The following is a 15,206-nucleotide window of genomic DNA, read 5'->3' on the forward strand; positions in this document are numbered from 1 at the left end:
AGGCCCTGTCTTGACTGTCTACACAATTATTCCCCCAGGGCTGCCTGGCCGTGAGATAAGGGGACGGGAAGAAAAGAACAGCTGATCCATTTCCCTGGGTTGAAGAAAGCTAGTTGAACAACAACTCCAAGAACCAGAGTTCCCCATTCTGCTGCCTCTAGAGCTTTTGAATTCATTCAGTCGTGTATTCGTTCATTCAATGTATACCTTAGCTTTCCACCAAACAAATGGCAGTCAAAGGTTAGCTAACAATAACCAAAACCAAAATTTAAAATAGAAGTGTAAAAGAGTAATAAAATAGATACAAGCACAATTAAAGAGCACAACCGTAAAAGAACAGGAATGGCACCTGGCCCAACAGACTGGATTACAAGCTAAGGACCTGCCTGAATAGAAGGGCCTCTGTTCCTTGGTGGAAGGACTACAAAGAGAACTACAACTCTCAGAATTCCTGACTGTGGGCCAGGGTGGCTGGGGCTGATGGGAGATAAAGTCCAAAAGACTGGGGTGGGCGAGGAGACCAGGTTGAGTTAGGCTGCAGCTCATCACTAAACCCAGGACCGACTCAGAAATTTCAGAGAGAGGCTCATGATTTTAAAGGAGAGAGCTGTGTGCATTGTGCTGAACTGTAATGAAACCTCAGGTTTTGCAAAAAGGAGTGAATTTGACTGATCCATGTGAAACATGCGCATGCAGAAATAAATCCCACTGATTTGAATGCATCACATGTTGTGCTCGTAAGTCTCATAGAGCAGGACCAAGTCTAGCCCCTCCCACTTATCCCGCCCCAGCCTCCATTACAGCTGGAGGATAAATATGTAAATATGCTTTTTCCTCTTCTTTTACCAGTTTCACTTTATGTGCGGCATTGGTTTAGCCCTCAATTTGTATTTGCTTGTGCTGCTGCGGATTCTTTTGGAGTGACCTAATTCATTAAAGGATGCATTTTGACTGAAAAATAACACCAAGAAGCCTGTGACAAGAAAGGATGGCCCAGATCATACATGAAAGTAATATATAACCCAATCCAAGTCCATTTATTAAAACATCAGGGAATAACATCAAGCCAACCAGCAATCAAAAATGAGAAACTTTGCCAGGGATCCTTGCAGGAAAAAACAATGCTAATGATATAATAAAATAAACAAATCAACATTGCAACAGAAGGTTAAAGTATACAAATAATACTCTAGCTTCTGTCAAGTCAGGTAATTAGTTTATCCCAGCCAGATAATGAATCCCGCCTAGTTTTGCTGGAACCAACTTTCTGTGCTATTAAAAAGACTTTCTAGTCTTTCCACCCATCACCCTGTTACCAAGGTCTCGTTTTTCAGTCCAAGTGCTGGAAACAAAGCGTGCATTTCATTTATTTAATTATTTAAGACTTTTCTATATTATTCTATAGTGAAAACTCTTATGTGGCAGTCATGGGACAGAATGGGAGTAGAAATCTGAGAGGCAGTGTGGTGTAGTGGTTAAGGGTGCATGCTTGGGACTCAGTCATCCTGCGTTCTAGTTCCTCTTCAGTCAAAGAGCCCGCTGGGAAACTTTGGGCCAGATACAAACTCTCAGCCCAACCTACCTCACCGGGTTGTTCTTGTGGGGATAAAATTGAGAGCAGCAGGAGGAGAATGATTTCCCTTGAGTTCTTTTTTAGAAAGAAAAAGGCAGGGTATAGATCTAATAAATAAATAAGATTTTGATTCACAAGCAGGCCTGTCTTTCCTTAGGCAGAATGTTTTCTCTGCTCGGGTCTGAGGTCCAAATTAATCCTGCTGACAAGGTCATGGGCAAGTTGTGAACAATGGACCCAGAAGTTATTGTATTTATCAGTCCTGTATCTGGAAGCTTTGTGAAGCTGGATCATTCCTGTGTACCCTGTTAAAGTCTAGAGTGGTACCACCTGCCTAAAAGTCTTGAGGGGAGAGGGAGAGAGAGAGAGAGGGGGGGGGCAGTTTTCTGCCCACCTTGTACGTCATTCCCCAATCTAGATCCACATTTCTAGGTGGCAGCTGGAAAGAAGGAGAGAAAAGGCTGACCAGAACAGGAGTTTAGGGAAGGCAGTCAATCCAAAAGCCACTGAACCCAAGGAAACCCACTTGGCTCACTTCTCTCTTTTGTCCTCTCTGTTTTGCCTGCCTTTTATGTGCTGTTGTTAGCCCACAGGTCCTGTGTTTCATCCTCCATTCACAAAATCTTGATTGTGCTCTGCAAGCTGCTCACGCCTCTGGCCTGGACAATGGCGCAAGCTGTGAATGACCTGGACTTTGTGAGGAAGGGTCTTCTTCAAAGGAAAGCATCGCCTGAGCCGCTGCCTTGCCATCTTCCCAGAAGATGCTTTGATCCGTGAGCTTCCCCCGATGCTCCGGACCACGGATGCAGCGCAAGGATGCATGGCAATTGGCAGGCACGGGGTGGCTTGTGCCCTTGGTGGTGAATTTTGCCTGGCGTGCCCAAACATTTTCAATTTAAGCTGATCTCATTCCCCGCTCCCCCCAGCCTGCCTCGTGGCACTGAGATAAGTCCAGGTGCTTCTTGACAGTCCAATCAGGTAGTAAAGCTTTCAGAGGCATTGGCAGCCCGGTGCTACCCATTAGCAGGCCATAAAATCCTGATGCTGATTATGGCACCGTAATGCAGTGCTTGGCTGCCCCTCTCTCCTCCTCCTCCTCCTCCTCTCCCCCCACCATGTGCTCGATCAAAACAGTCCCCTGAGCTGCTTCAGCCCACCCTGCCAGAAGGGCTCACAGTCAACGAACTGATAGTCCACGGTAGCCTTTCCCAGCTCCAGATGTTTTTCCCAGGCAGCCCAGCCTGGGGGGAATGACGGCAATCGTCATCCAGAGGTTAGAGAAGAACACATCAGGGCTGAACATCTAACCTGCTAATCCCCAAATGGTGTGGAATATTCCAATCCCTGTGCCCTCGAGGGGTGTTTTGCTCAGCACCCCGTCCTCTTTTTTCCATATCCCACCTCCTTTGCTCTCTTAGCCCTCTCCCTGCTTTCCCATTCTGATTGATTGATTGATTGATAGCATTTATATGCTGCCCCATAGCCAGAGGCTCTCTGGGCAGCTTACTCTGCAATAATAAACATACAAATAAAAATAAATGACAATAACTAAACCATAAAACATAATAGAATAAAATTCAATATAAATGCAACCATGTACATAAAACGGGGGGAAATAAACACGCTAGAACCAATAAAGCAACAACCAACAAACTATAAACAATAACCAGTAGCAAACCAATAGTCAAATCTAAAAATAGATACTAAATGAAAAAGTGTTAACTTGGCACTGAAAGCGAGATAAAGTGGGTGCCAGTCACACCTACCTTGGGAGGAAATTCCAAAGGTGGGGTGTGATGACCAAAAATGCCCTTTTCCTCGCCAGTTCCCCCTCACCTCATCGGGGGGGGGGGGGAGGTCATGAAGGAGGGCTTCCATTGATGACCTGAGTGGTCTGGTAGGGATATATGGAAACAGGCATTCCTTTAGATGTCCCAGTCCTATTCCTATTTCCTGGAGAAGCCTTCTGCTTTTCATGGCTCTATCCATTCTGTTTAGGGACCATGGGAATTTGGCTCAGCTTGCCTTTTGATGTGTCTGCTTAGCACTCCCTGAACTGGTACCCAGTTTTGCTCCAAAATCTGAAGTCCATCAGTGAAAAGGAAAGCAGAGCATACATTGGTTGAGAAAAGGCACGTACAAAAGGTGTGCATTGGGGAAAATGCACAGAAAATCATTTTAGCTTACAAGGAGGGGGCAGCCAATTTAAAATTGCACACATTTAGGGATCAGCATAAAAATCTACATATTTGTAGACATGGGCCCCAAAACACACACATTTTCATGTCCATGATTGATGCACAAGTAGGACAGAATGACGTTGACCTGCTAACTGCCAGTTTGGTATGGTGGTTAGAGTGTCCACCTGGGACTCAGGAGATCCGGGTTCAAGCCCCCACTCAGCCATGAAGCTCACTGGGTGATTTTGGGCCAGTCACAGACTCTCAGGCTTTTGTTGTGAAATTTGTGAGGTTGAAATGGAGAAGAGGTGGACCGTGTCTGCTGTCCTGGGTTCCTTGCAAGAGGAAAAATGGAGGCATACACACACAATGATGCATAAATGAAAAAATAAACATTCAGAGATACTGTATATGATGTTGGCCATCGCTATTACCACTGTGCATACAAGTGTGTGGAAACAGGCTTGGGAACAGGGATGTGTAAAATGTGCAGCAATTGTGTTTAACACAGTTCTCCGATTCTCCTTCTGACTCGTGCTTTTCTTTTTGCATGAAAATGTTTCCAAACGCACACCTCCATGGTGCCTGTTTTTGTAATGTACACGTTTTTACACACTGGTTTTTGAAAATGCATATACATTGTAAACAAATTGTAAGGGTGGACTTTGGAAATGGATGGACTTTGACTGCAAAGAGTCTTTGCATCCACATTAAATACTGGGAGGTGTCACTTGGTAAACTCTGGTTGAAATCAAACCAAAGTGAATTTCTCATACATTCCTTGAGAGAGCAGCTTTCCTCAAAGAATTCCAAATAGGTTCTTGGCTGCCCAGAGAATTAGACTGATAGTTTGCTGCCGGGTCCTGTGGTTATCTCTGATTCTCCTGCCTGTTTTGCTTAAACAGAGATGTCCTTCTGGTGGAACAAACGCAGAAACAAAATGATTCCACTCACCTTTCCATTGGGCAAAAGTCGGCGCACCTCCACTCGATTAAGATGCCAACCAGAATTGATGCCTGAACCATCGTGCCCGATGCGAATCTTTTCCAGTATGTCTCCAACGTCCTCAAGCTGCAGAAATTTAGGGACATATCAGCAAAGCAACCCATGCTTGGTAACTGTCTTTGTACCCAACATCAAATCCCATTTTTCTACATCTCTTGATCTTCCTAACGGTATAATGCAGCAGCGAACATCCTGATAACATCTCAAAACGCAACCACCTCAAGAGAGCCTTAGCGGTGGTATCTACATTAACAGGTTTCAGAGAGCTGTAGCCACTGAAGCTTCTGACCTGGCAAAGGGGGCTCACATTAGAGACAGAAATGGAAAAAGCCACGGGAGAAGAGCAGCAGATTCACACATTTAGAAGAGATGTGGCAAATCTTTTAAGGACTGTCCCTCCTTCTTCACTCACAAAGGAGGGACTCTCCTGTCAGGTGTGCCTTGCAGAAAGCGAGGCTTTGATTTGGTTTCCTCCAGCTAATTTGTGCCGCCCGATGGAGGAGGTGAGAAGGTGAAAGGGCACCTGAGCCGCAGCCTGTTGGGCTCAGTAGTGCCCCCTGCTCCATCTCGCTTGGGAGCAGTTGTTTAGTGCACTAGGGGACGGCACTGAACCCGCACATCCCAGCGCCACTTCCCTGCCCCAAGGCTAGAACTCCATCTCTGACCTCACATCCGGGGAACTCCAGGTGTGCTCTGCATTGCTCTAGAACAGAGTAGGGCCCCTGTGCCCCCTCCCCAGTTTGTTCATTTATTTATGCATTTAGCAATATTTTTAGACTCCTTATATTCTATGCGATGCACAGAAGCAAAGACAGGATTACCTTCCTAGGAATACTTATTGGAAAATGCATATTTTCAGTAAGCACTGAAAACCCAGAGGGATTTTCTGCTTTATGTCTGCTTAATGTGCAATAGCTGGGATTCTAGAAAATGGGCATACACACACTGATGCCCCTATTCTGAGACCTGGTAGACCCACTGGACGTTTTGGTCCTGGGTGACTCTTTTTGGTGCCAAGTAGAGACTTCCTTATTTTCCCAGGCATTTCAGTTTCTGTTTCTTTCCACACTTTTGCTGTGTTTTAAGTCTTTCCACCGCTGCTCCATTTTACCTTGGTTTCCTTTTTATCTTATATTCTGGTTTTAAACATTTAAGCTGGGCTTTATTAGAGTTTTAGCTGTTGTGAACTGCCCAGAGAGCTTTTGTTATTGGGCAATATGGGAATATTTAATTATTTATTTAATTATTTTTATTTTTAAAATTTGTAGACCACCCCATTACTGAAGTTTCAGGGTGGTTTGACAATATAAAATGTAAGAAAAGAAAAGAAAACCATTATTAAAACACAGCATCCTAACATTTAGTAATAATAAAACGCCAATTAAAACAGTCAGGTCTTAAAACATTGGGAAAATAAAAAGGGGTTGGCCTGGTGCCAGCAAGATTGAAGTGACGGCACCAGACCAACCTCTCTGGGGACTGGATTCCACAATCAGGGTGCCACCACAGAGAAGGCCCTTCTCTGGGTAGTCACCGTCCTAATCTCCTTCAGGGAGGGCACCTGTATTGTATTGTATATAATCAATACAATGTCAGGTACCAAGAGGCAGCTATCCAGATGTTGTCTGACTTCAGCTTCCATGGATCCATCTCACATGGCCAATGGTCAGTAGTGATGGGATGTTAGTTCGGCAACTCGTGGTGTTTCAGCCCATTTTCTAGCAAAAGTTTGTTAAATGGGATCGCTTCCTCTGGCTCCAGCTGAAGTTAAATAAGTGCTTGATGACAAAAGCTTTGTTCACTTTTGCCTGGCTCTTTTAGATGATGCTAGCATCTCTCATTTGGAAAAGACAGAATTAAAATCCGTTCTATTTATCTGAAAATATATAACAATGAAGGGAAAGGAACGATCTTCTCCCTCTTCCGCCCATCACAAATAATTAGGCTGCTTTTGTGCATAGTAAAGAAGGGCCACCTGACTTTAAAGACTTGCATGACACAACAAATAACAAGAATAAAATGAGCATTTGTTCCATCACTTTCTCCAGAGCCAGCAAATCACCTCCTGGAAGGGTAGCTGATAGCAGTTTCTTAAATGCTTTTAGGATGCCATCTGCAGAACAAAAGCAGTTCTGGCAGTACAACTACTAAGACCAAAAAAAAAAAGGCAATTCACAGCTCTGGGTGATCAGGAATGTCGGAACTGTTTTCAAGGCCTATTATTATCAATTCACGCAAACAGTGATAGAAGACAACGTTCTGTGCTTCTTTTTCTCCTCGGCCTGCTTGCTCCCAGTCTACTCTCAGTGAAAAAAGGCAAAACCTGCTTTAAAAAGAAATGAGATTTGTAGATGGCTTTTGTATCAGGGCAAAGAATAAGATGCACAGGAATAAGCAGCCCATTCTTGATGGTCACTCTTGCATTATTTCAGGAAAATAGCTGCTGGCCCAAGTATCTCTTCGCTTTTTAAAAAATAGGGTTACACAAAATTGGGAAGGGTAGAATGGACTGCAAAACGTTCAGAGGATGTTATTAAAATGCACACATAAGAATGCTAGGTCCATTTTTGATGTCACTTAATCTACTGGGATAAACACACTTTCAAGCCATGTTGCGTCTGTTCCCTTCTTCCCCATAAATTTGCATCCCGACCCTCCTCTGCCTCCTCCCCTTCCTCTGCTATTTGTCTAGCAATTCTTACACTCTTAAAAAAAAAGCCAAATTACTTGGAAAGCATAAATGGCAGCTGCTAACTAAATTATGCAGGCATCTTTAAAGGTGCGATGATTCTGAGCATGCAGATTGAGTTTTCCAGTTGAAACATTTGCAATGAAAGAGGAAAGGACTTATGAAGAGCTGTGCTGAATCAGGCAGATCTGGTCCCAAATTCTTTTCCTGCACTAGCTAGTTGGATGCTGCTGGGAAGGAGGACATGGCCACCAAGTCCTCTCCTGAGCAACGAGCATTTGGTAAACCAGCTTAAGAGGAAGGCCATTCCATCCCCATGTGCATTTCTCTACATTAGTCAGATCAGTAGTAACCAGAATTTGGGAGTAATGATGAGAAAGACAGCAGTTCCGTTTGCAGTTTGTAGATAGCTATTATGAACTTTTAAAATAGATGCTCCCTGAATCTAACACTGTTCATGGCCATCAACTGCATCTTTGGGGGTAAATTCTATAGTTTACATTTGCACTGAGTAAGAAGTTTCCATTTATTTATCCTGAATCTCTCACCAATCCCCTTCATGGGATGACCCTTTTGGGTTCTAATATTATGAGAGAGGGAGAAGGCCAGACTATGCATCATTTTGTACACCTCTGTAGGGTCTCCCCTCACTCCCCTTTCCTCTAAGCTCAACAGTACCAGATGCAGAAATGTCTCCTCACAGCCCCTTGGCAATCTTGGTTGCCTCTTTCTACACCATTTCCAGCTGTACACAACCCTTTTGAGGTCATGGCAAACACTGCTTTTACGTTACCTCCACGATGAACTGATTGACAGAACGCCTTTCGAAGAACATCCTCCTCTCCCTCTTGTTTTGGCACAAGGATTTCTGCTGCGTGCAAATCCCATCCGCTCCATACAGAACAACAAAAACATCTGCATCCGTGCCAGCTCCGAAAATGTCACTTGTGTACACAGTGATCTCATAGGGCACAACTGACCAAGGGGAGAAGCAAAGGATGGAAGAACACAATCAGACACGACTGACCACGCGGGACCCTCTCCCCCACATGTAACTATGGGGAGGAGGCTGAATTCTTGGGACCATCCAGAGGCAGCCATTGCGGGTGGCCACACCAGCAACACGGCAGACACTCGTTCGGACAGTCCCCACAGCTATACCCTATGTCCTATGGAAGGAATAGCTTCACACTTAAAGGGATTCCTGTCCAATTCAGAGAGAGACGGAATCCAAGCAGATTTCAAGCTACAATATTGTAGGGAGAAGTCCTGGAGCAGCGCCTCAGCATCACAGAGAGCTGGCTTAGTTCACAGGGAGCTTCTGTGGCAAATACGGCCTTTCACAGGTTGTTTCAGTGAGTCTTGGGACACAGACAAAGCAGGAAAGGGGAATTTGGTGGCACAGTTACCATGTGGCGACTTCTATGGCATCTTATGTCTGGGGATTTCAAAATACTAACTGTAACAGCCCCCCCCCTGCAGAAATGTAATCTTTAGAATTCATTGAGTGTTCCCTGGCCTTGGTTAAGCTTTGCTTCATAGGCAGCATCATCTGGGCTAACCTTTGAGCTAATTCTCCTCTAGAAGGATGCCATAGCTCTGCTCCCAGGCCACCTCAAAGTTGCAGGCAGCTTTGTACACCCAGATCAATGCAGCCATTCGGAGAGTTTTCATCTGCTAGGAAGAGGTCTTTTCTCAGCTCAGGGGTCCGCATTGCCCATTCAAGACCGAGCTTCCCCCAAGTACCTTGCGCTGAAACAAGAGACAATGGACTACCGCTAGGGCAGTGAATTTTCCTCCAGCTCCTGGGGGAATCCCTGCTCCTTCCGAGGGATGCAGGGAGCAGCATCCTGCACATACGGTGCCAGTGCTGCGTCCCTGCGCTACACGGAGGGCCAAGCCCCGTCGTGCCCTTGTTCTGGCCATTTTGCCTTCCTCCACGCCGGGAGGATCATGCTGTTCTCTACCACGTGTGTCCTAGAGAAAGCGGAGAGTGGCACCGATTACGCAGAAGGACACGGCTGCTCCTTCAGTGCTGGGCGAGGCCACTGGGCTCACATCCCTGCTCCAGTATGAGATTGGAGATCATGGCAAGGCCCCAGCCGGGGACAGAGCAATCCGTGCTGGCTGCCTCCCAGCCCACTGCCTGCCTGCTCACTGCTCACCAGCACCCCGATTTCAGCTTCTTCCAAACAGGCTGCTTGGCGCAGGGCAAGCCTGCGGCCGACGCTGCCTCCAGGGGGACCCTTTTGCACTATGGCTCTGCAGCTCATCTCCCCAAACTCTGGGTTAGCCGTGGTGCAGCAGGTAAATGCCTGGGCCGCTGGGCTGCCGATTGAACGGTCGGCAGTTCGAAGCTGTGTGACAGGGCGAGCCCCCATTGCCTCGTCCCAGCTCTTGCCAATTCAAAAGCATGTTTGCGAGTAGATAAATAGGTACCGCTTTGGTGGGGAAGAAACAGCTCCCGTGACGTTATGCTGGCCACATGACCAGGGGAACATCTTCAGACAGTGCTGGCTCTGGGCCATTGAAATGGAGATGAGCACTGCACCCTACAGCTGATTCAGCTAGCAGATAAAAATCCACAGGGACCCTTCCCGTCCCGTCCCGTCCCGTCCCTTCCCGTCCCTTCCTGTCCCGTCCCCTTCCCTTCAAGTAGAAGCTGTACTGGAGCTGAGCCTTCAGTAGCTCTCAGACCAACAAACTGGGGCACAGGGAAAGCATCCAGCTGTAATCTTTGCTCTGGCCAAAGAAGCAAAGAGAAGAGTCAGCTCTCCCAGTCAAAAAAATCCCTTTGCCTCACTAGGCCGGAGAAGATCCAGAAATGCTCCTCGGCCACACAAAAGCTTCTAGGTCAGGATCATTTCATGGCCCGATCAACAAGGAAGCCTGCTCTTGCTGGCCATGACTTCCTTCAAGGCAGGATGTTTTGGTTTTCAGTGCCCATGAGCATCTGCCTGCAATGGCCAATGCTGACGGATGGCCCCAAACCCTGGGAGATCTACCTGTGGGCCACGCCGGGGGCGCTAGGTCTGGGGAGGCTGTCCCTCATAGGTTCTCTGCCCAACTTGCCATTCAGCAGCTACAGCAAACGGAGTCCCTGCAATTCATCTTCACTTGCTGACCTGCATGGCCAGAGTTGGGTGTGCTTTTAGGTATAACTCAATCTCACCGGAGGGCTTGCAGTATCCATGTCTGTTCAGCAAATGGCCCAGAGTGATGGTGATCAGACCCAGGCACGCACGTTTATCATCTGATATGTCAGGGACCTGTTGTCTGGGGCAACTGGCCATGGCTCCGTGCCAAGCAGAACCTCCCAGCCCCACCCGGCAGCTGCAGCTACAGCCTGGAAAGACCCTTGAAGACGACATTCACTCCACGTGGTGTGGAGCAGGGACGGGGACCTCTGATCCTCCAGATGTTGTGAGAATACAGTTTCCATCATGCCTGGTATCTGCCTGGCTGACTAGGGATGATGGGAGTTGGAGGTCTACAACATGTGGAAGGATGCAGACTCCCTGATTCTTGCTTGGACAAGGTGGACTAGTTGGTTGACTCCATATTCCAGAAGCTTCCTACTTCCCTGTGGATCAAAGTATGCAGACAAACTGTGCATTGAAGTCATGAAAGTAGCTGCAAATGCACTTTTAAAAAGACATTCAAACGTGCATGAGTGGAGGAGTGTCAAAGAAGACCCCTGCTCTCAGTTTCAGGAGTCGGGATGCCAGCATTTGAATTGACCCTCTTAGCTTCCCTTGAGTATCTAAAAATGAGCAGCTGAGTGTATTTAGCTGTGTGTTGTGACAAGCTTTGCCTGCTGGTTGCCTCGTATCAAGCCAGGGTTAAGAATGCAGATACACAGATGTGGCGAAATCCATTCCGTCTATTTTTCATGGGCCGGCAGGCAGCTTCAGTGGCATCTTCTGCCCATGGATGGAATCCGGTTTTACAAAGTGTACTCATTCACATCTGTGCAAATTTGCACTTGTGCCTCTTTACACACCCAAAAGCACACAGTTCCTAGAAAAGTGGGCTAATATCTCAAAATGTTCCTTTTTATTCTTGAGACTATGGGGGAAATGCACCTCTTGGTCTACTTTATGCATTTTGATGACTAAATTGGCAAAAGTTGCCTAAAACAAAGGGTCTGCAAGTCTGCAGATTTCATGGAGCTCAGGGAGAAAAAATCTACTATGGAGTCTGTGGGTTGGAGTCTTAGAAATTCAGAGTCATTTAAGTCCATTGCAGATTTCTGCAATGCAGGCAGGGGAGCAAAGTTGGTTTCTCTCTCTCTCCCTCTCTCTGAGGCCAGGTATTAGCTATTCAACTAGAGTTTCTCTGAGCATGCTCTGTTTTGATTCTAGTCGTCCTCGTAGAACAACTTGTACCCTTGCGCACTTCATGCATTACTCAGCGCTGAAAGGAAATCTCTCCATCATTCAGCAATCAGCCAACTGTAGAAAGGGCTACACCCAGGAGTGCAGCAGGAAACAACAGCAGGAAAGCTGCATTTTCCTATTTCAAGCGAAATATGCCAGCAAAGCCAAAAGATGCTTTGCCACCCTCCTGCCTCATTCATGTGGGGGCTTAACAGTCACATGCCCCGAGGGGCCATTTTAATGGGGACACAGAATGACATAGGAGCCCCTTCCTCCTTGGCAACAACGAAACCTCCCAAAACGTTATCCGATTGCTTTATTTACTGCCTTCCTGCAAAGCAGTTCTCACAATCTGTGGGGCTTACGATTGGAGCATGAGGTTATGGTTAGACATGCAATGTATTTGAGATAGAAAGTATTTAAGTCATGCGACTGGGTAGAAGGCGAAGTGCTCAAATGTTCCTTCTTGCCTGGTCCAGTGTTGTCAACCTTGTGGCTGGTCTGGAAAGAAAAGCACAGCTTTCTTGTGTGTTTATGCTCTGAAGCAGCTTTCTCCACCCTTGTTCCTTCCAGACACATTTGGTCTGCAACACCCAGAATTCCCAGTCATTGGCCCTGCTAGATGGGAATTCTGGGAGCTGCGGTGCAAATGCCCCTGAAGGCTGCCAGGTTGGGGGAAGGCTGCTCAATTCCTCAGCCCTGAACTAGGCCTGCAGGTAGGAAGATGTATTTCAATGTATTTTATCATGTTGTAAGCCGCCCCGAGGTTTCGGCAAGGGGCGGCATAGAAATGTTTAATAATAATAATAATAATAATAATAATAATAATAATAATAATAATAATAGATGCAGGTAGGAAGATGCAGTGCTGTCAATTGCCAAGCCCTTGCAGAGCCAATTCGGCTTTTTAAACTCGGGCACCAAAACAGCACTTCTCTGTTTCGCCAGCTTTCTGCCCTATCAAGGCGGCTTGTATGATAAACGCTGCAATGCAATCCGTGCTTATTTGACTGCAGGCCCCGCTGAGGTCGATGGGACTTGCTTCCAGCTAGTTGTGTGCACTTTGCATCGCAAAACAAGAGCCAGTGTCGCAAAACAAGAGCCAGGGGCCTCAACAGCAGGCCCCGACAGGGCTGCTGAGGCCTTTTCAGCCGGAGTGAGGGATCCCATTCCCAAGCATGGGATTCATGCTTGCCCTTGGCGGGCAGAGCTGAAGGCAACTTGGGAAAAGGGAGGCGTCCGAAGAAGGACAAACTGCCAGCTTATTTTAGTTGAAAGCTTTGCCTGCTGGGAACTCACTCTTAGAAGAGGCATTTCAATGCTTTGCAAAAGTGGGGGTGTGGGGGGGGGCACACAAAAAGACGTGCAAGTCAGGAGGCCATCAAACGGCTGGTGATGGGGAGAAGGGGGCATGGCTGCTTGTGGAACCTGAAGGGGCTGCACTGAGCCCAGGAGGGCCAAGGATTACAGAGCTGGGCCTCGGATTCCTCACCCTTCCTGCCAATTAGGGGCAAACCAAGAGGAAAGAAAAGAAGCCCGCTAGCCACAAGCCTTCAAGCAGAACCCCCCACCTCTAACGCCTTACAGAGGCTGCGGTGCAGAGAGTGAGGTGCAAGCTGGCCATTCTCAGGGAGAACGTTCCAATGCCTGGGTGCAGCAACCAAGGAGATCTTATCCTGGATTTTCACCCGTCTTCTCTCCAATGATTAGGAATCATTCTTATTATCATTATTATCCCAGCTACAGCTTCTATGATCCGCAGTACCCAGGTTTACAAGGCAAATACGCACACGGGACCACAACTGGCAATGGCAGACTTTTCCCACATTAAAAATGGAAAGAAACTGCAGCAATCTCTTTCTAATCACCTTACTGAGGGATATCTGCCCCTTTGGACACGGGTAGGGCACTCACAATGGACGGGGCCAGCCATGTATGGAATGCGCTCCCCAGAGAGGTCCGCCTGGCGCCGTCGTTATTTGTTTTTCGGCGCCAGGCTAAGACCTTTTTATTTAAGCAACATTTTAAATGCTAAATACAATTGAATTTTATCTGGCCAGGGCGGCTTATTTTATAATGTGTGTTTTAATTAAGATTATTTTATATGGATATTTTAACTTATTGTTTTATCTATGTTGTAAGCCGCCCCGAGGCTTCGGCGAATGGGGCGGCATAAAAATGTTTTAATAAATAAATAAAATAAATGTATTTTGCTACAGGAGATGTGCGCTCTAGCTTCATGGGAAACACTGAGGACTTTGAGCGGAGAGCAAGAGAAGCTGACGACACCTAAGTCGGTAGCGTTCCTTATCCAATGCAGCTGTTATCCTGAGCTTTCCGCGGTGGTGAACCCATTCTGGGGATGGAGTTCAGCACTATGGATAGCTCTTATAAATGCCAAAGAGGCACTGCAATGGCTTAGGAAGCTTACTGACACTAGCCTCCCTGGCAAACAGTCATTCGCACTGCCTGGCTAAGGACTTCTCTTGAAGTTCTGCTTTGAGATGCCTTCAGTTTTCATTCCTGGGAGACTCCCTAGATTGGTGGGGCTGAGGCCAGTCTGACTTTTATGCTGAGTGCTTTGTTGAATTCGGGACTCCAGCATGCATATTATGGATGATAGAACCTGGTCGTGCTTGTCCCGCCTGCCACTGCTACTCACATGGGACATACGTTCTTGTTTGCAGTTCTGCAGGAAACAGGACCCTTTCGATAGCTCCGTCATCTTCTGATCTGTCCAGCCAACGACCACAAGGAAACTTCAGGCACAAGCCCTGGCTTGGAGCATCCACTTCTACCCACTCCAGAAACCAGCCCTGAGAATTTCCTGAGGAGGAATGGAAGACCTTTACTTGCCTCCAACACTGCCTAGAAGACTTGCAGAGTTATAAGGCAGCCACGGGTCTTCTTCTACGAAGGACAGACCCCCATCTGAAGGGCTGCCCATGGGCTGCCCTCTATTTTGAAAGTGCTCTTTGTGAATATCCTGGACTGACCAAAATAAAGGATCAACAAATGGGACCTGGATCGAATCAAGCCAGAGCTCTCCCTGGAAGCAAAAATGGCACAACAGAGGCTGTTGTACTTCAGGCATGTTATGAGAAGGCACGATTCCCTGCAGAAGACAATCATGCTAGGGGAAGAGGAAGGCAGACGAAGAGGAAGACCAACAGCCTTGAATTTACAAGAGCTAAGCAGGGCTGTGGAGGGCGGGACCTTCCCAAGGGCATTCATTCATAGGATCGCCATATCTGACAGACAACTTGGCGGCACACGACAGCAGCACCAACGTTTATTTGAAGGGCTGTCCAGTTCAAGCCTGGTATAAACTTAAAGAACTATCAGACGGAAGAGCTGGGCCTTGAAGTTACCTGGATAGA

General features: G+C 46.9%; 1 protein-coding gene across 10 annotated transcripts in view; it reads right to left on the minus strand.

The window, feature by feature from the left end:
* Positions 1–15,206, minus strand: part of LOXHD1 (lipoxygenase homology PLAT domains 1) — a 191,111-nt gene that overhangs the window by 76,829 nt on the left and 99,076 nt on the right. For all 10 annotated transcript variants that reach the window (XM_044431528.1, XM_044431523.1, XM_044431530.1 and 7 more), the window contains 3 exons: positions 14,489–14,653; positions 8,241–8,422; positions 4,708–4,824 (listed from right to left, as the gene is read on the minus strand). In XM_044431528.1, the coding sequence (XP_044287463.1) occupies positions 4,708–4,824; positions 8,241–8,422; positions 14,489–14,653 (464 nt within the window). The remainder of the gene's footprint in view (positions 1–4,707; positions 4,825–8,240; positions 8,423–14,488; positions 14,654–15,206) is intronic.

This window comes from Varanus komodoensis, unplaced genomic scaffold (genome assembly GCF_004798865.1).
Source record: "Varanus komodoensis strain SLA01 unplaced genomic scaffold, ASM479886v1 scaffold22, whole genome shotgun sequence".
In the NCBI taxonomy this organism is placed as follows: domain Eukaryota; kingdom Metazoa; phylum Chordata; class Lepidosauria; order Squamata; family Varanidae; genus Varanus; species Varanus komodoensis.